Source organism: Bombus pyrosoma, linkage group LG8 (assembly GCF_014825855.1).
Source record: "Bombus pyrosoma isolate SC7728 linkage group LG8, ASM1482585v1, whole genome shotgun sequence".
NCBI classification, from domain to species: domain Eukaryota; kingdom Metazoa; phylum Arthropoda; class Insecta; order Hymenoptera; family Apidae; genus Bombus; species Bombus pyrosoma.
In genome coordinates this window covers 4,518,543-4,538,292 of record NC_057777.1, presented here as the reverse complement: position 1 = coordinate 4,538,292, position 19,750 = coordinate 4,518,543, and the positions used below count along the sequence as shown (strand labels likewise).

The 19,750-nt window shown below is 38.5% G+C and overlaps 1 protein-coding gene across 20 annotated transcripts in view; it reads right to left on the bottom strand.

Annotated features, from left to right (window-relative positions):
- The window catches only part of LOC122570057, a 111,216-nt gene that overhangs the window by 32,271 nt on the left and 59,195 nt on the right, over nucleotides 1-19,750 (bottom strand). For 19 of the 20 annotated variants that reach the window (XR_006317686.1, XR_006317689.1, XR_006317688.1 and 16 more), the window contains exons 4-5: nucleotides 4,178-5,130; nucleotides 3,125-4,023 (exon numbers count right to left, since the gene is read on the bottom strand). Coding sequence is in view for 2 of the 20 variants with exons in the window: in XM_043731904.1 (XP_043587839.1) it covers nucleotides 3,125-4,023; nucleotides 4,178-5,130 (1,852 nt within the window). In the remaining 18 variants the exon portion in view is untranslated. The remainder of the gene's footprint in view (nucleotides 1-3,124; nucleotides 4,024-4,177; nucleotides 5,131-19,750) is intronic. The other variant, XR_006317690.1, reaches the window with a different exon arrangement.

Sequence of the window (19,750 nt, the reverse complement as noted above, 5' to 3'; positions counted from 1 at the left end):
ATTATTTCTCGTTGTCGTTACAAATTTCTCTGAACTAATAATTTTTATCATTGTTCGTATCAACATTCTCAATATCGTCACAAAATAGACCAACGTGGCATAAATATCGCTCCATGAAACTCGACAAGCTCCATCGTACAATGTACACTTGAAATATAAAATTTCCAATTTGCCAGGTTGCAGTTGGCCGAGTATCTGGCAGAAATTTGATCTCGATCTGCACTTTGTAGCTGAGAAAGAGCAGTAAAGTGACCGAGGCGGAGATCGAATGGAAACCGACGTTCAGCTTAAGAGCGTGAAACGACGTTTCTCCCCATAGAGCAAACTCTCCTTGCCTCCTCCTCTTTACTTTCTTACCTCGATCCTAGGGATTCCTGGGATTCACCTCGCTACACCGACGAACGAAATTTTCCAACTTCTAACCAAACCACGCCCCGTTCTGTCCACTTCCGTCTAATTTTCGCGACGTTCGTGTCGTACGGAGGATCGCGCACGTATAGAATTCCACGTTCGATCCATGAAAATCAGTTTTTCGTCGACAGGCAAACTACTTGTCGACCGGCACTGACCACTTAGGATTCGGCGTAAATATGCATATGGAGGGAGCATTGTTTGGAGGCGCAGAAAATTGGGCAGAAGGAACGAAACGTGCAATTTTAAAATGGTGAAAATTCACACACAAACTGAGCGCCAAGAAACTGTTAGAATGTAGGTGCAGTAAAAGTGTAGAATCTACGGAGATGATATGTCGCAGATTTTTTATTCTTCCACTTGCTCGACCCTTTTTTTATGCTGAATTGTGTTATTTTTATTTTATTTGGGAAATGAAAGAACGCACAATACGTGCACTTTGGAAATGATGAAAATTCACACACAAACTGAGCGCCAAGAAACTGTTAGAATGTAGGTGCAGTAAAAGTGTAGAATCTACGGAGATGATATATCGCAGATTTTTTATTCTTCCATTTGCTTAACCCATTTTTCGTGCCCAATTGTGTTATTTTTATTTTATTTGCAAAGTGAAAGAACGCACAATACGTGCACTTTGGAAATGGTGAAAATTCACACACAAACTGAGTGCCAAAAACTGTTAGAATGTAGGTGCAATAAAAGTGTAGAATCTACGGAGATGATATATCGCAGATTTTTTATTCTTCCATTTGCTTAACCCATTTTTCGTGCCCAATTGTGTTATTTTTATTTTATTTGCAAAGTGAAAGAACTCACAATACGTGCACTTTGGAAATGGTGAAAAATCACACACAAACTGAGCGCCAAGAAACTGTTAGAATGTAGGTGCAGTAAAAGTGTAGAATCTATGGAGATGATATGTCGCAGATATTTTATTCTTCCACTTGCTCAACCCTTTTTTGTGCTGAATTGTGTTATTTTTATTTTAGTTGGAAAGTGAGATATTTTTATTCTGCCTGACAAGCGATACAAGGAGCAAAACGAGCAATTTGGCAAAAATGAAAATTCAAACTGGATGCCAAGAATCTTTTTAGATGTAGGTGTAATATAGGATGATTTTATATTTCTCCATTTATACGATTCTGCTACGACCGTCGAATCTTAACGAGATAACATTGAAACGAGAATACGCATACTAGTTGACAATTTTTGTCATTTTGTCCGAACTGAAGATACTTTTTAACGTTAGAAAGATATAGCTAGGTGAAAAATTACCGGAAAATCTACGTGTAACGCGACATTATTACTAAAGCTAAAATAATTGACAGACTGAAGCAATTTCTAATGACGTAATGGCATGTTCAACCAAGGAAATCTAAGCTCTGTAGCAATATATTCATCGGCTGTATCTTATGCAGAGAAAGAATTTTATCACGAAGCAAGTGTAATGGAAAGGAGAATGAATGGTAATTTAGGAAATTGGAACAATTTATGCGATGTCGCGACACCATCTCGAAGCGAAGAAAAGGAAAAAGAAAAAGAAAGTAAAATAAGAAGAAAACAGGCGAAACCACGATCCTCTCTGCCTCTACCATGTTTTTTCTACGTCTATCATCAACTAAAAATCATTTGATAATTACATTTTTCACGTTCGGCAATCGGCTTTTCAATGATTTCGCGTGAAATAAATGTAACAAATGTCATAATTCATTTTTGATTAATGTGCAATAATATCGAATAATAATCGTAACGACACAGCGCGACGTTATTGAAAATAGTAAATCACGCTGCAAAGTAATCTCGTGTGATCGATCAGAATATTTAATCGGTTTCGATGGCAAATAATACGCTAACGCGTGATTTTCCACGCGCCCGCGGCACAGTTCCCGATACTGTTCAATTAAACGCGATTAAAGCGAATCGCCGTGCATCGAAACTGGCCTCAAAATTTCTCGCGATTAATGAGTTTCACCGGACTAAACTCCCCGTGGGAAACGGAACACGGTTTTCCAGAGAAGAACAAAAATTACGACCGATCCCGTTGGAGAATATTTCATTTATGGTTGCCTCTCATTTACATATTCAGTTTCGTTCTATTACAGCTACTTTACGTGGGTAGCTCGCGATAAGGGCAAAAAGTAGAATTTCCTTTGGTGAATATTAAGCAAGGGATATTCGTCTGGTTGTTCCACTAACGATATGTATATGGGAGGTTAAATTAAAAATTTCAAAATGCAAGATTGCGCAAAATGCACATTATATAAAAAAAATGTATAAGAAGGTAGCCAAAGAGTAGTGTTTCTATAGGTAAAACAAATTTTCAATAACGTTCTACTTTCTGAATTATATTCTTACAAATATGAATTGGTATTACATACACGAGTTCCCATTTACCCTCAAACTTAATAAAAGCGAAACACATTGGTGTTTTTTTAAACCGGTGAACTTGGAAAATTAAAGAATTAAATTGGTGGACTTTTGGCAAATATTTTAATTAATTACGAATATCGTGGATACTTCTATGTTATGCTTGTAATTTATTTGGTGACGTGAAGACAAGCCTAAATCTGTGTTTGTGAATTGGTTACATGAATTAATTTAGAGTTGACTCTGAGATTAATAAAAATGAACTATATGATGAAGCTCTGAGGTGCAGTGGACTTTGAAAATCTTACAAATCATAGAAACAGTCGCATAACGGATAGAAACTTACCTGGCCAATATTATCCAACAATTTATACTGATTGAGCTGAAGAGCTCCCTGCCTGTTATCGATAGAAACTCTCCTACTCTCTCTCAAAGGTCTCCTCCTATTCCTGGGACTTCCCTGAGGACTCCCATAGGGCGAGTAAGGACAGTACGGATAAATAGGTCTCGCAGACACGTTTCCACTATCCCCAAGAAACCTTTGAGTCGTCCCAATTTCTCCAGGTGAAACTGCCTTCCTCGCGTTGCAGCTGTCAACTGCTTCGCCGGACGTCAATGTCTGATTATCTCCAGAAACGCTGCTTTTCAACGTGAAGACGCTCGAAGACTTGTTCAGAGACGCGTTCATTGATACCGCCGATGACATCATTGTTGCAGCCACGTCTTCCTGCTTTGAAATTTGAAACGATATTCTCCTGTCCAAATGCAACTCGCCATCAGATCTATCTTCAGATTGGGTGGATAACAACTGATACATCTTGATCGATCGTGGAAGAACATTGAATTGGACATCGTTTTTTACAGATCGTTGCGCCGTTTCCTCTCTGGTTTGAAGAGCGACGAGCTTATTTTGAGATTCTTCGTTGACTCTGGACGCGACAGTTTTATGCCTTTCAGCGTTCGTGTCTTTTGATCGATCAAAAGACTCGTCAGATTTATTGGTGAGCCTGTTGATGTCTCGTGGACTGGAACTGAGAAACGTTGGCGTTGTGGAACGTGCGACTGGTTGAGTCGGACTCTTCGAGATTGGAGATATCGAGAGACGGTTGATCGAATCGCTGAGAGAAGAATCGAAGAGGGCTGACGAGTCTTGGTGTTTGATGGTTGGCATACCTGACGTGTCTTTTGGGCAGATACGTTGATCCGCGGAATCTCCGAGAAGGCGACAGCGCATGGAGAAGTCTTCTGATGAACAGAAAAGAAGCTTTAGATATAACTTATTTTTGTACGATATAAACACGTAAAATATTACAGCTTAATAAGTTATGGCGAAAAACTATAAAAATATAAAAGTACGAAAATTCTATAAGCCAACCAATCGTTATGCACCGCAACTTACCCGAGCTAACCCTCTTCACAAAGCTACAGAGATTATCCAAGCTCTCCTGTCTGGAAGGAACCTCATCCCTAAGAACTTCCCTAACCTCCTCGATATTCGGCATCTCGAGTCCAGCCCCAGATAGCTTCCTGTGAACTTCGGTCGTAGGCATCCTTCCAACTTCACCGTCTTTAGCCAAACTCTCCTCGGCTCTGCCCAAGATCACCCTCGAGTTCAACCGTTTAGGACCGGTAGAAGATCTTCGTCTCTCTTTCAAAAACGACGACAAATCTTGCAAAACATCCGCGGACGACGAGTTTCTTCTATCCTCGTCAAAAGTTCCCAAATTGCTTCCGTACCCGCTACTCTCTCTTCTAGGTCTGACGATCTTTGCACTCCTAGACCTAAGGATCTCTCGAAGAGTCGGCAGACCTTCAGGTTCCTCCAGGAACAGAGCACTGTCCTTTCTAACCTCAACGATTTCCTGATCAGAAATATCTTCGGGGCTTGATGGAATTTTGAAGGAATCTTCGCGACCTATGGACTTCAACGTGGCTTCCTCCGAAGGTAACTTGATGGTCACTTTGCTTTCCAAATCTGCGAATCCTTCTGGTAGTTGTCTGTCCAGGTCATTTAATTTGTCTAAATGTGGCGATTTTTTTAGTAGACCTAAGTTGTCGATTGGTAGAGTGGTCTGTTCTGGGAAACAAGAGGATTTCTTGACGATGTTTGGAGATTGAGAGTCTCCTTTTATCTGTGGATATTGGAGCCTAATGGGGTCGTTGGCTTTTGTTTCGAATCTTCGGATCGAAGAATATTGGTCGGTCGAAGCGCTGGAGTGTAATGGGAAAATTTGTTTGATGTTTGTGGAAGTACCCAGAGGATCGTCGAGTGAGGCGTCCCTCGGAGACGGCGTGGCCACTGTCAACGACTTGGTGATCGAGCTTGGGGACTCTTCGTCGATCGCGCTGTGTCTGAAAAACAAAAATCCCTTTGAAGCTCGTTTTTGTTGCCGATTATATTTTTTTGAAGAATAAGATGGATTTCAATGGATCGAATTATATTCCATTTTTCTATTCTTTTGGTAGTTTCCTTCTATTCGTTGAAATAATTAATTACACCAGAATTTCTATCTTTTGTACCTTTCGGCTAAAGATGTCCTCATTGAATACTAAGTCTCATTAACATAATGAATAACTGATCGTTTAAATAATCTTACTAGTCATTACACTAAACTACTCATTAGAGTATTAATGAAATTGCAAAATATTTCGTCCAACGCATATAATATATTCGTAAAAGCTGTGTACGACTATTCTTTCAATATTTTCCTGAACCTGTGCATATTTCTAATACTTATGAATCGAGCTGTATATATTCGAGCAAATAACGTTGAACGATCAGTGGCAAATACATATAAACGACACGCGTGGGTTCGACGATTTCAATCGGTTCGAGATCTCTCGTTTTACACGATCGAGAGAAGCAGATCGCGTTTTGAACCAGTGACGAGACTGTCAACGATAGGTACTAGGTTGAATTGAATTTTCCTCGAAAACCAGCCTGGCCAACTTTTTCGAGCATTCGCTCCAAAGTCCACCGAAACAACAATCCGATCTGCGTTTGACATTTAATCGCTGCTTCGAGCCCGGCCTCGCCTCGTTTCTCAACGCCACCCTACTGACGAACTGATGGAAATGCTCTCGCGGCAAATTTTTACCGACCATTCCCTTTTTCCTTTCTCTTTTACTGTTTTTAGATGCAAGAAAAACTATAGCAGTTATTTCTGTTTATTATCTATTTACATTATATTATTTGTGCTATATATTATATTATCTACTCTGCTGTTATAAAATCACTGAATTGCTTTGCTAATTCAAATAAATAGCATTCTTATCTTTTTTTCTCTTCTAGTTTTTCTATCTTTCTTTTTTTTTTTTTGTAATGAGTTGGTTATTTTATAAAGAATCACAAAGAGGCGAGTGAAAGAATGATCATTCGATGGAAACATTCAAATTTGATTATTTCGTATCAAGTAGAAAGATATATATACAGAGAATATATGGAAGCAAAAGTTCCGCAAGTTCTCTATACAGCGTTTCTCTGAAAACCATTTCACAACATAGCGTTTCCAAGCCAGCGAACATAGAAAGGAAACAAAATTCTAAAAAAAGCAACGCTCTTCTATCAAAACCGTGAAAATATAACAAAAATATCAAGTTTCTGATAGAATTGTACCGTATGTCCGAAAACCAACGATCATACCACTGGTTTCTCTAACAATCCAAAGAAGCTTCAGTCTCCGGGGAGTGTGAAGCTCATTAAATCCGCCAACGAGGAGATTCGTGTCGCCCCGGCGTATGTTCCTTAGAGGGTCGGCGATTTGCAATTGAGATCGTGCCGGTTAAAATGACGAAAATATGAAATTTAAATGACACTCTATACTATTGGCGACGGAACTGTTTGAAGCTCGACGAAGTACGACGAGCTTCGAGAGCAAAAGACATTCCCTTTGTCCGACGCAAATTAATGTAGTTCTTCAAAGACTCGACTACGCTCCAATAGCTATGCCACCTGTTTCTCAATTTACTTTGAATTTTTCGACATCTCGAAGTTTACATTTCAATCCTACCAGCATCCAAGAAATTTTTCGATATTCGCGTTGTAACACTTTTTCCTTTCACAACTGCTTGCTTGAACGAGTATTTCGTACATTTTTGATTGACCAACGAGCTATCTCCTACTAAGATACTAAACAGAGGACCGCTTTCCTTTCAATTTTAAACAGAGAAAGTGTTGAGCGACTGCTTTAAGAGACGATGAACCAGAAAAATTCCGTTTTTTCCATCCTACACGTACAAAAGCTCGATCTGACTTGGAAATAACGTCCACAAGGCGAATCAATTGTTCGGTTCGAACTAGGCCAATGAATACGACTGACAACGAGATCTGCATTCGCGGAGGATCGCACGGTTATATATCAGCTTGCTCGTTCATCACGCCGCGTATCTAGTTGAATTAGAACAGCTTTGAACTCGCTGGCAATTAGTTACGGCCACTTCTCCATAGCCAATTGACATCTCAATCGCCACTAACGCGTCCAATACTTTGAGAAGCTGTATTTCCACGATTTGGATAATTCGAATTTCAGGCTTTCGACAAATGTACGTAATCTCGAATGCAGGACTTGGTTTTGTAGGTCTTGGACTTGTAGCTTGGCTTTCGTAGCGTGGCAGATACCATGAAATCGGATTCATTTTGCTGATGTGCAAGCATGGACGATGGATGTATGAAGTAAATGGAAGGAAGATGTTAGGAAGATTAATATTTAGTATTATTTTATACGTTGTATGTTGAATAGATTTTGAAAGACGCTTATTATATTAAATTGATTTTCTTCTGTATAATATTACGGTATTAACACATTGTTGTTGGCTTACGTAAAGCGCTTTTCCTTCTCATTTCACCATGTCAATACACGACTATGTTGTGAAATGTATAGCACTGTAATGTAATACTGAATGTTATAATACAAATAATACACTATTCTGTATAATAATGTTTGGTAGAGTAGAAATATGTATTTCACGAGAAGCTTAAGAAATGCTGTGATGATTTTTACGAAGCTTTCGATTCAAGAGCAAACTTGAAAATTGAAATGGAATAACCGACGAAACAAGCGAGATTGGATAACAAATAAACGAACGAGAAATTGAAATTCGATAACGAAAGATCGAATCAACAACTAAAATTTCGTTCTTTACTTTTACAAAGATTTATTCGGCCAAACTGAAACACAGCGAACGAGATCTGAAACGAAAAAGATTCGATCGACTACGCGACGCACGTATGTCTCGCGTAACTGCATTCCGTCGTAACATGGAATGCGCCAGTCGTTTCACGGTTTTTGCACAGTTGCGACATATAGCTTGCTAAGGTGAATAATACACTGTCGCGGTCAAAAAATCATCATGTTGCCTAAGTAGGAAACGCGGTCAATACGAGGGAGAAATCGAGACGTTAATTTGCCGACAAATTATCGACGATCGACACGAGAATGCACGACGATCTTCCTCCTTACTGTTTCACGTTTCTTTTTTTCATTCGCTTTTAATTGCCGTAACGAGGCTCTTTCTTCGTTGGACAAACGTTAGATCCGCGTACACGCGAATGGTATTCATAAATCAGACAGGTGCAAAGAAGTCGTGATGCACATTCCGTGTCCGTTACGTGCTCGTCGTACGTAAGTACAAGCTCGACCAGACGTTTATGATCCTTTGTTCTTGCAACCGACGTGTCTGTCTCTTAGCAAATTTTTCGCAATGACGTATAGTACCGATGAAAAGTTCCGTGACGCTGCCGGATTGTTTTGTAATTTTTCATTGTATTAGGTCGTCCGAAAAGTTTCTTTCGTTGTATAAGAAAATAATGGATGCACAATATTTTCCATTTTATATTATTTTATCGTTATATACGTATGATCCATTTTGTTCTATCAAGATAAAGATCGCAACGTTCGACAGATTAGGTTTCATGTTTATATAAAGATGCGTCGTTGTAAAAGACGTGTCTGTAAAAGAAAGATACTTTTCGGACAACCCTATACATATTCCCTGTACATAATTGGGTTGGCGATTAAGTGATTGCGGGTTTTGTCATTAAGTGGTAATTAGGTGGCAATCACTTAGTTGCCAACCAGTTTCGCAAGGAAATTTTGGATACATCCAATGGACGATAGTTGCAAGTTTCGTATCGTACGAAAGCATAATACTTTTTTGTTGACATTGATAAAATACTCGTTGAGGAAGTTAACAAAGTATGTAAAATTATACTGAACGCTAACCTGTTCATTGCAATTCCATCTTTCAAATTCAGAAATAAGAAATTATGCAAGAAATAGTGCACGAATATAATTGCGCATCGCTGTCCGCCCGAAGAAATAAGAAACAGGAGGAGCTTTTTCCTAGGGAAATCCTCTTCAAACTATATGTATATCTATATATGAAACTGTTTCTATTGCACCGTTCAAAGCCAAAAATAAACAATTATTCAGAAGGAACTGTTCTGCTCGTGGTTCCGTTTTATATTATTTTATCGAATTAAGTATGATCCATTTTGTTCTATCGAAATAAAGACCACAACGTTTGACAGATTAGGTTTCATGTTTGTATAAGGATGCGTCGTTGTAAAAAACGTGTCTGTAAAAGAAAGACACTTTTCCGGCAACCTAATAATTGTTGGCTTTTTCCTTCTGCTCGTATCTTTTATTGTAATTTTTATCGTACGTAGATATGGAATAATTATACAGCCATTTTATTTCATTTGTAACTACAACTACAGGCTACTTAAGATCAATTTAAAAACAGTCACATCCAAAACACGTCCATGTAAAATTCAAGAGAAGATACATAGTTTTCTTTACAAAAGCAACAATCATAGTCGTTTACACAAAAAGCAAGGAATAAACTGGACGCGTTCGGACGGTAACTCGTTAGTTCGACTAATTAGCGTTAACAAGTTTCTTTGTACGTCGCTCATGGATTGATCCAATCGATTAACGTTTCTGCTGTAAATCATCTTCCATTTGAAGCGTTTGTCAAGGAGGCGAGTGAAACGTGTTGCGAGCGAAGACCTCGGAACAGACGCGCAAACGTCTTGTGGCGGGCAATTCCCTTTGGGGAATTGGTTCCGTGTAAGTACTGTATATATAACGATAATTTACGAAGCCCCTTAGGAAATTCGACGGTGAGTTCGATGCCTGTGCTTACGATATCCGCCGCGAAATACGATCCGATCGGATCGAAGTATCTGGCCAACACGACCTTAACAAGCTCGTAGTATCCGAAACGAAGGTGACATAAGTATCGAGTAGTGTGGCGGATAAGATAGAAAATCGTTAAAGAGGATCGTTAAAAATAAATGGGGTAGAGATTGAAATTACATAGGAAATATGGAAGGTGAAGGCTGTAAGGGAAGAGAACGCGATGACTACAGCTTACGTATCTTATCATTTTCACTCTGCTAACCTTTGTAAACGTCGGGCTCCATGACATTTTCCATAGCAATAAATTTCTATTACCGCGTATCAGCATACAACTTCGTCCGTACGGCTATAAATAAAATTCTAATTGCGAGTTATCAGCGTTTATTTCACGCAACACATAATTCAAAAAGTTTCCACTATGGCGAGGCGAAGCATGTCGTAAAGTGACGTCGCTTTTCTGACCTCGCTCACGCCTGTCAGAAGCTTCTGCCGCGTCACCGACACGTAACCGAGATAATTTCTAACGAAGGAATAATAATTAACATCGACGTCAACAGTGCAGATCCGTTCAGACGTTTCGAATAATTTAGTCGAGCGACGAGTAGCCAATTGCTGTTGCTAACTAAACAGTTCAAGTACACAGAAAGTGAATTAGTACACAGTTTAGTTACGAGTTTAGTAAAGGAGAAGCCTGGTGGGGTAGAAAAATTTAATGAAATGCGACTATCCGATCAAATTGTTTTACTACAAACTACTCGATTCAATTTTCACGTTCACGGAAAATTTCTAAATCGATCGTCTTTAAGCGATCTCGCTCAGACGCGGAACCACCATCGAATGATCCGATCGAGTGACGAGCCAATTACAATTATGAGGCAACTACTATTAAAGTTTAGTTAGCTACTGGAGTTTAGTACGTAGAAAGTAACTGGAATTAGTAGAGTTTAGTAACAAGTTTAGTTGGTTAGTAGCGAGTATGGTGGAAGCAGCCTATACAGCCAGGCAAATCTAATCAAACGGATCTACTCGATTAAATCGTTTCATCGATCTACTCGACTAAATTTCAGCGCCCACGCACAACAAGTTAGCAAATTACTCGCCACTCGACTAAACGGTTGCACGCGTTTAAACGAGCCTTAACGTTTGACGTTTGAATTTGACCTCCCGTCTCATGTGGACGCGTACGAGACAAACAAGGCGATATCGTTGCATGCGTGGGATTACGCGTAAACATGTCGCAATTTCGATTAAAAAGAATGTTCGCCAAGGCCTTGTCAGCCGTCTGGAAATATCACCGTTTAATTAATCGACGTGCTCGTGGGTGGTGACGCCGTGATCAGAAAGCTGGATCGCTCGCAAGGAATACCAATTGCAAGATGTTCGAGTCGTTCTAAACTAGATAAACTTCGATGATCTTAGCGTAGAGGAACATCCATTTTGTTTGCTATTTAATTTATTATTTAATTCTTCAATGTCTACGTCTCGTTTTACATCTACAGATAGTAAAATGTGGTAATAAAATATAAATAGTAAAATAGACTGTGGATAGTTACGCAAATTCTGTTCTTCATAAATGCAACTAATAAAAATGGAAGTCAGGTGAACGATTTAACGTTATAGAGGAAATGCGTATGGGAACTTTGCGCGCAATACGAACAAACACATAGAATATCCAAAGTACAGCGTTTCCTATAATACTTACCAGGTGAAACTAGGTATAACTAGGTAAAATAATCTTCCACCGAGACACTACTTTTTTATATCCTCCAAGGTACGAATTTGCATAAAAATTCGCAGTCTATCGATTATGGTTCTAATGAAATTTTAAAAGTTTCCTACGACACATCGTTCATAAAAATCCTATTGGGTTGGCAACTAAGTGATTGCGGATTTTGTCAATACCAGCTAATGACAAAATCCGCAATCACTTAGTTGCCAAGCCAATAACTTCTCACTGCTCAAATACTATCGTGACGTATCTATGGCGAATACGCAAACAATTTCACGAGCTGCTGCATAAAGATAATGGGTAATAGAAAATTGCGCTCGATTCCCATCGACCAGTCATGTTTACCAAGTCCAAGTGGATCGCTTTATTTATACAAACTGTTCGAGCCTAAGGGACAATTTTCCTAAAACGTTGCAAGAATTCAGACGATATTTTCTTTTCTTATTCGCACGTCGGCTCGAGAACGCCCACGAACGTATGGAAATTTCAGTATTCACAAGCACGGTCACGATCGATCTTTTCTCCAACGAACACGTGTAACGTCCATGAGGCATTTACTCGATTCATTTCTCCGATGTTTCTTTTCCTGCACTGACTCAAGTTTAAGTACTATCGTGACATGAAATATCGAATTTGAGGAGAAAGCCGAGGGTCGCGTTAATTGCGCGTGTTTCCGCCGGAAACTGCACGACCTGGTGCGCCAACTATGCGAGGAATCATGCAATATAAGGCTGCACGTGATCCATTATGTCCGTAGAAATAGAGTTCTTCTTACGATAGAACGTCTCGTCCGTGGTTTTCGCTATCGCGTTATTACAAGTGTATTCGAATAATCTTGTTCTTGCGAGGAGAAGAAAAATTATGCAGTTTACGTGATTACTTCTTTCTCTATCGGAGAAGAAGCTAACTAATTCTACGTGAATACGAGCTACGATTCCTTTGGAAGATGAAGAAAAGTGGATTTGAAAAAATCAGAGAAACAATTATTCCGTGTGATTACAAATTGCATTTTGATGTAATCTTCTTGCGAGAAAGAAGTGAGTCGTTTTGCGTGATTATAGGTGGCACTTGAGTAATTCTTGCAAGCGAAAAAGGAAATCGATTTTAATCCTCTTCCTTTGAAAAAGGCCACCTGCTGCGATAATCACTAGGATTTCAATAATATTTTTTGCGAAGAAAAGAAAACAGAATTTTGTAGTTACACTTGTGATCGAAGATTCAAATAGAAATTAGAAATTAGATTATTCGTAATACGAGACATTGCGATTTAAAAAACTGTATTTTCTAACTAAATATTCATTTGCAGAAGCGTCGTTAAACATTATACTTAGTAGAAATGGTACGAATAACACGACAAACGGTAACCTCGAAGCTGTAACTTTATTATACGGGACGTCGATAGCGCTTGCGAAATATTGGCAAAGGAAAGCGTGTCTTTCGACGACGTTGACATCAGGGAATGTCAAATAACGTTCATCCTCGATCGGACACATTTTGGCGATATTACGTCATTAGTGACCTTGATGCTTGGTAGATTGATTAATGTCGCGTCGCTTCAAATAATGGAAGGCGGCCGGTGATCCAGCAAAAATGATAACGTTAATGGTCTTCGGCATGTAATAGTCTTGAGAATTATTATTAAAATAAGCGTTAAATATTCCGGTATTATTAAGGTTAAATAAATATTAAAAATGATGGAATATTAAAACATTAATAAAACGTTAAAATTCAACGAGAACGATAAATAACTAGATCAGTTAAGATTTATACATTGGTAAAGCTGACGTATTGTAACGTGCTTAAACACAAGACGATAAATTATGCATATTATCGCAATTATACCAAATGAAAGGAATTAACGAGTAACTGTCAAAGTAAAAGTTAAATATTAACAAAGTGGAGAAATATCGAATAGAGATAAGAATGAAATTCTCGAAATCTTGATAACACTTGTGCCACATGTATATAATAATTATTCATTCTGGCATACAAGAATTAGCTACTGTTACTGTTAACTATAGTTAGCTACTACTAATGGTTACAATTATTAACTACGATATACACAAAATCGTGTTTCTACTTGAAGATAAATCGACATCGATTTTCAGCGTCAAAGTCGCTTGTATATTTTTATCAATCGTCAAAATTAAAATAAAAAATCCATTGCTTTGACCACGCACGTAATTTGGAAATCTAGAGACGAATAATACTATTGATTCGAATATTTCGGTCCACACTTACGCTCTATGAATTTCGAGGAACGCTATTGGCTTAGAACAATCTGTCAAAAAAGAACAAAGAATTTGAAGAAAAAGACGATGTCGTCTCGTCGCGTATCGTTCTTGTGAACGCGACACGAACGTGAAAACCTGCAAACGTGGCCGTTTTTCTTTAAACCCTCCGTCCACCCCTTTCGTTTCACTCCGGTCGGCTGTCGCATACAGGGAGAATTCCCGGTGCTCCTGTCCCGGAAAAAGATTTCTCTATCAGAGCCACTAAACGTCCTCTGCAATATTTTCAAATTCAGACTTCGATATTTTGAAGCCAGTTTTGATTATACAAAACTGATAACGATAATAAACAGAATGATAACCGTAGTTAAACACTTGTGCTGGTCATTGGTGACCGAAGCGTTTGAACTTACTACGATTGTAAAAATTGTATGAAAATCGACAATTGGCATTTTGAATAGAAGATACTTTGAAATAAAAAGTGCCCCATTGAACAACTAAATATTTTTATTAGAATATGAATGAAAAAAAATGAGAAGAAATCTTGCACCTAACGGTGTACTGTGTTTGCTTCCATATCTTTGAGGGGTAATCTACGAATATTATTATAAACACAGCTTAGTAAATAATCGTAAATGCTGCTTTATAATCATATAATTGAAGTTACAAGTGTGCACATACCTTACTATTATATATACAATGAGCAAATACCGTTTACTAATATCTTCTCCACGTTTCAAGAATTTATTCTGCACGTTTTGCTTACGACGAAACAACGAATGCGAATGGTTTGTTGAAATAAACGAAGTCTTGTTATAATATGTCGCTACCAACTGTTAGCAAGGTGCCACGATGGTCATCCGTGACCACCAATAAGATAAACGGTCCATTAGGGAAGAATGTTATCTTAGATCATCAATTTATTATTATTTCGCCATTATATGCTTTGAATAATAAAAATACTCCCGTGGTGTCCTCGGCGAAACATGTGATTTCGGCGTGGCAGTCAAAGTGTCAACGTTCAAAATATAAACAAACCATTGTGTTGGCAAATAAGTGATTGCGGATTTTGTCATTACGTGGTAATGACAAATAGAAATTTTAAACTTCTTGTGATTTTAAACTTGGATAACAATTAATAAAGGAAATGAAATCTCTAGACGCGTGTATTATAGAAAAATACCTACCTATATCGTGATAATAATTGTAGCAAAATATTTTGCCATTATATGCTTTGAATAATAAAAATACTCCCGTGGTGTCCTCAGCGGAACATGTTAATGGCACGTGACAGTCAAAATGTTAATAGCGTTCCAAATTTTGTCATGACCACCTAATGGCAAAATCTGCAATCACTTAGTTGCCAATCCAATAGAAATTTTAAGCTTCTTATGATTTTAAACTTGGATAACAATTAATAAAGAAAATGAAATCTCTAGACGCGTGTATTATAGAAAAATAACTACCTGTATCGTGATAATAATTGTAGCAAAAGATTTTGCCATTATATGCTTTGAATAATAAAAATACTCCCGTGGTGTCCTCAGCGGAACATGTTATTTCGACGTGGCAGTCAAAGTGTTAATATATAAATATATAAAGTTAATACGAGACAAAAGTGTCCAAAAAACGTAACAAATTAGACATGTATAATTCGACGATATATTAAGTAATTATAAATAAATAAATAAACAAGTGTACATATGAATAATTCTATATACCGCATATATAGATATATGAATAGCTTAAGAATCCTTTTTAATATCGAGGCAGCGGAACACACGCTACTTCCGCATATATAAGAAGCATGTCCCGATATGTGTCTCGTATAACTGCGAACGTGGCCTGGAAACTTGCAAACGTGCCCTTTTGTCCCGAATCGTCATTCAAATGCCGTACAGTGGTGGAACGTGAAAATGTGCGAATATGGCCCGTGAACGTGCGAATCTGTCCTACGAACATAGTCTGCCAACGTAGCCCGCGAATTTTGACTTTTGTCGCGAATCCTCGTTCGAATACCGCGCTGTGTGACGCCGCGCCATCAACGTCGTGTTGCTGGAATATTGCGACAGATACTGATGCAAGAGCGGCCCCTATGGGACACGCGTTTTATGGCGTCGCATAAATTCCAACGGTTGCTTGTAACGTCTGAAAACGCTGACGGGAAAATTGATTCCAGACGAAACCGTGGATAGCCGGATTTACACTTGCCAAACGGTTTACTAAACAGACAACTAGATAGATAGAGCACCGTTTAAAGTTCCGACTTATACCCGTGGGAATAATAATACCGTCAAGCCTTAAAGGCGTTAGCCTTGATGTACTTAAGCGCGTTTAAACATTTACGACACGAACTCTATCGCCGTAGAGGGACAGACAATTGGACGAGAAGTTTTTCATTTAATAATATTCCTTTGACCATGTGGAAATCTTAGACTGCGGTTAAGTCGATATACGATGACTCACCAATGTATATGAACAGTTACGGTAGACAATTTTCGCGTATAGATCGCACGTGTTATAGAAAACATCTTGAAATTTCATTGGACTTGTAACGAATTTCAAACAAATCTGAAAATCTACATAGAAGCTACGAGATGATATTTACTCCGCAAACGTACACGACGCCTTGTGTTACCCTTATTTTCCACTTACAGCGTTCTTCCATCAGGTTCTATACATTTCATTTTCATGATATCAAACCTTCATAGTCGCATAAGAGTACTACCAGAAAATACGAAACTTAACACTGGTCCTGATCAATTACAACGTTATGCTAATATTTTTCTTAGCCACTATACATAACGATTGTTGAAGGTGATCTCGTTAAATATCGAGACTTATTAAAAATCTTGCAGCTTTGACGTTCGTCCTCGCACTTGTTCCAAACTTTATCGCTACGATAAACATGATAGCGCTAACAAAATCTCAGAAGGCGGAGCTACAACACATCGTGATACGTTCGTCAAAGATTTCATATATCCTCATGATCCGTTGTGAAACAGTACGTGAACCTATAGCAAGATGAAGGACAGAAAGGCGAGAAGAAATTGTAAAAGCAAGTTGATCAAACTTAACACACGGCCCCTCTAAGCATTAAGATCCATTCCGATAGTAAGAGAGCTAATTGCCATCAGTCAGTGTTACCAATGGCAGCCTTGGAAAAGCGCGCACGTGGAAGTTCGCGGCCAGCCAACCCATTATCCGACATCCCTGGCACCGGGAGAATTCCTGTCCTCCTATTGTTAAGAACTTGATATACGGCCACTCGGTGGAAGTAGTGCAGCTGTTCCAGCTATTTAGACCGTCTAAACGGCGGGATCCCTCCGAGCGTTCAGTCGCAACCAACTTCCGTAACTCTCTCTGCTTGGCAATAAACATTACTCTTTACTATGGTCTGTGTAGTGGCAGCGCTACTATTCTCTAAATAAACGAATTTCTTATCCTTAACAGTTTCTTATCCGAGCGAGCTTCACCGAGTTTGACTTGCGATTGCTGAAGCCAGACCTCGGATGACGGCCACTGGGACTCGTTGTCTGCACGGTTTATAGAGTGTCTCTGTCGTTGTTCTATTGGATTATACGGGATGCTGTATGCGATTGGGTTAAGCCATGATTTTCAGCTGTGAATTATGCTGAAATTTAAGCCTCGTCGCGATTCTTCGACCTTTGTGCTTCGATTTTATTTTAGCGGACGAAAAGCACTTGGTAATAAGACAGACGAGTGAATTTAAAGAAGGAGATTTATTCAAACGCGTCCTTCCTGAATATCTCCGAAACTCAGTCTGTGAAATTTAATTTATGTAGTTAAATTTCAACTAGAATGTAAGCAACGATATAGAATTTCGATAAAGATTTGGCAATTCTTGCGTTGACGTTGCTGCGATCCTGCAATTTTAATATTCCGGCCTCGCTCTCATTTTACGAAAGGAATTCGTAACGTTCCGACGATGTTTAAGATCGAAGCGAGAGATCGTGTACACCGATAACATCTTTCTTATATTTTGTTCCGGTCCAAGATATTTTTTAATGTTAGAAAATAAACGAGAGAACGCAACAGGATGAAGAAAAGTAAGGAGATCGATATCGGTAGAAAGAGTATGGACGAATGTACCTTTCCTCCCGGTTTTAACAGTTCTTATTCCTGTTTCCAAAATTAAACTCTGTGCATCTGTTTCAGGCCTGTATCTCAGCGAACACTTATCCATGTTACGATACAAGCGATCAAACGCATTAAGACGAATCATCGCGCACTTATCGACCGCTCAACTTGAGATCCAGATTTAGAGCCAACATACAAACGCACTCCAGAGTGTATCCACTGTCTACAAGGATGAAATTCCGTGCGCACTCGAAGACGTACAATATCTGAGTTCTATTTCAGCGCTATAAGTAGCTTCTATTTCTGTATTACACTGTTTATCGTTTGAGTTTCGTGAAAATAATTTTGCATTATTTTCTGATATTTGTCTATTCGGATTAGTCATTAGAATAATCTTCGTTTAACACACGCAAGAAATTCTCTTTGTGTATATATTACAATACAATTGATTTGCTGTTATTACGTTTAACATTAAAGTATACGTCAAAATTATCCAAAAGATGATAAGCTAAAGATATTGGAAAATTTAATTCTACTGAAATATAGAAGAATATTCAACCAATTTCATCGCTGATAACGGTAAAAAGGAAAATAGAAACAGATTTGAGAAACACCCTTAGAGATGTGTACGACGTACGTACAATATTTGACGTAAATTATGAGTTGTAGAATTATTAAATTCCACTTTCGTTTATATAAATACTCCGCATTGTGAAAGTTTCTGTATACCTACAGAGAAATAAGATGAACTTATGCGGCAATTTCACGAGAAGCGTTCCGGCAAGGATCATCAAATTCGATATAATATTCGAGTGAAATTTTCCACCAGCATGATCATTTCAATTCTCCTCGCACTCATCGTTGAACAATTCCATCAAAATATCGTTCTCTCTGTGTAAGAGATATTTTTGCCGTTAGCGATCTTCTTCGTCTGACAAAGAACCAAGGTATTATATCGTTTTCTATCTGAATTTGAAAGCGAGATGCATAGATGCGAACGCTAATTGGCACTGTTAATTGATCCGGTTTCCAACGATTAATATCACGAAGTGAAAAAAGCATAATAGAATGGCGGCGCATTCGCCGTTTCTCCTCTACCTTGCACTAATGAATTATCGATCCGATTGCTACCGAAGAGGCGCCGATGTTAATTAGTTTTGGTGATTAATCGCGTCGCGGTCAATTTGTCGTTCGTTGGTTTCTTCGAAATTCTATTGACCGAGAGTACGACAAGTTGGAAAACGCGAGTGTTGATGGACTTTGGAACTTTAGAATCATAAATCTTGAATTCTGGAGGTAGATAATATTATGCAGAATTCTAAAATTCTCGAAACTTACGGACGTACGAATACGTAAATTTTAGAAATCCGATATTCGGAACTCGAGAACTCGAATTTTAAAACCATAGAGTGCTCCGGACGGTCAAACTCGATAAGTTACTTTGGAATTTGGGAACTTTTGTACTCTAGAGTGCTCTGCTCTCTCGAACTCGAAAGTTCTATCAACAAATCAAGAAGTTCAAAACTCTAGAACTCGAGCTTCGAAATTCTAAAGTGGCCTACATTCTCGAATTCTGGAATCCTGCACTTTGGAACTCGAATAACAAAGTTCTGTACTGTAAAGAGCCGGAACTTTGGAACATTGAAATCTTCTAAATTTGGAATGCGAGGAGTTTAAGAATCTGGAACTCTTAAATCTTACAAGATCGGAACTCTAAACATTGTTGTTTGGGAATATTAGTACTCTAGACTTTTTGAGAACTCTAGCAG